Raw genomic sequence first — 1194 nt, 5'->3', positions numbered from 1 at the left:
GAATGAATGAATGAATGAGACGGGACCCCATGGGTTAGCTTAACAGCAACTCTTTACCGACCCAAAACCCGGGAAGCCATTACAGTTTCACTAGTTCCTTTTATATAATAAAGAATACAACGTAGAACCTTCATTTTGCTTTCATCTCTGTCTTTGAGAAGTGCTGTTGTGCTCTGTGTAGCTGTTATCTGTCTGCTTAACCCCGTCCCCAGATCAGTCTCGATGGAGTCGCCTTGTTGATCTCACTCTGGTTCGCTGTCATGCCATCAAACTGGAGTCCTTCTCCCAGTTCATAGAGTTACTCCCCAGTCTGGAGTTTATCTGTCTGGACCAGATGTTTAGAGAACCACCCAAGGTAAATATTAGGATAATGAACAGACAGACACTCACACTCAGAATCCCACTTATATCCTACTTATACCCTGCAAGGCCATAGACATGACTGAAGTTGTAATAAACATCACAATCCTCTACCCTGTAGTTGCATAAACAACTGTGTTTCCGCAGGTAACTTTCTATTGTCGCATTTTCAGAGCTCCACATCCCTGTGGAGTAAGTAACATTCTCGGATAGTTTGCATCACAATCATCTTGGGCAGTGCCAAGTTCCGGACGCAGCGACAGTGGCTCTGCAAAATAGTCTACGGAAGGAATTGTTTTATTCAAACATTTGCACCTCGCATGAGAAAATGCCGCATACAGCAGTGCATTACTAGGTGAAGTTAACTGTTCAGACAATAACGTTACAGTAACGTGAGCTATTCAAATTAGCTGGATATATGATAAAGCTGAATTTTTCGTCTTCTACAGCAATCCCCCCAATCGGTCACAAAACATCCTAGTTACATAGTAAAATCAGCAAACATGTTCTTTGTAAATCTTTACAATAATTTCCCACACATACAGCAGAAGGCAAGAGACGATTATCGTAAAAATTTACTTCCGTTAATCTTTTTTACTACTTACTAAAAATGACTGAAATGCATCGGATCAAAACGGATTCAGAGCAACCTTTCAGTTGAAATGCTGTGGAAACTGCTATACTCCTACATTTGTGAGAAGGTAACTTTACTTAAAATTCAACCTGACAATTGAATTTTTAGTTGTATTTTTTAATTCAGTAAAAAAAAATTATAGCATCACTTCATAACAAAGAGTCATCTCAAGAGTAGGTCTAGACCACACTCTATAATTT

The 1194-nt window shown here is 39.4% G+C and overlaps 1 protein-coding gene across 3 annotated transcripts in view; it reads left to right on the top strand.

Annotated features, from left to right (window-relative positions):
- LOC116685978 (F-box only protein 38) overlaps positions 1–1194 on the top strand; it is a 33856-nt gene that overhangs the window by 14064 nt on the left and 18598 nt on the right. For all 3 annotated transcript variants that reach the window (XM_032510914.1, XM_032510913.1, XM_032510912.1), the window contains one exon: positions 213–355. In XM_032510914.1, coding sequence (XP_032366805.1) covers positions 213–355 — 143 coding nt within the window. The remainder of the gene's footprint in view (positions 1–212; positions 356–1194) is intronic.

The sequence above is a fragment of the Etheostoma spectabile genome, unplaced genomic scaffold (genome assembly GCF_008692095.1).
Source record: "Etheostoma spectabile isolate EspeVRDwgs_2016 unplaced genomic scaffold, UIUC_Espe_1.0 scaffold280, whole genome shotgun sequence".
Taxonomy (NCBI): Eukaryota; Metazoa; Chordata; class Actinopteri; order Perciformes; family Percidae; genus Etheostoma; species Etheostoma spectabile.
This window is presented reverse-complemented; position numbering and strand designations above follow the sequence as displayed.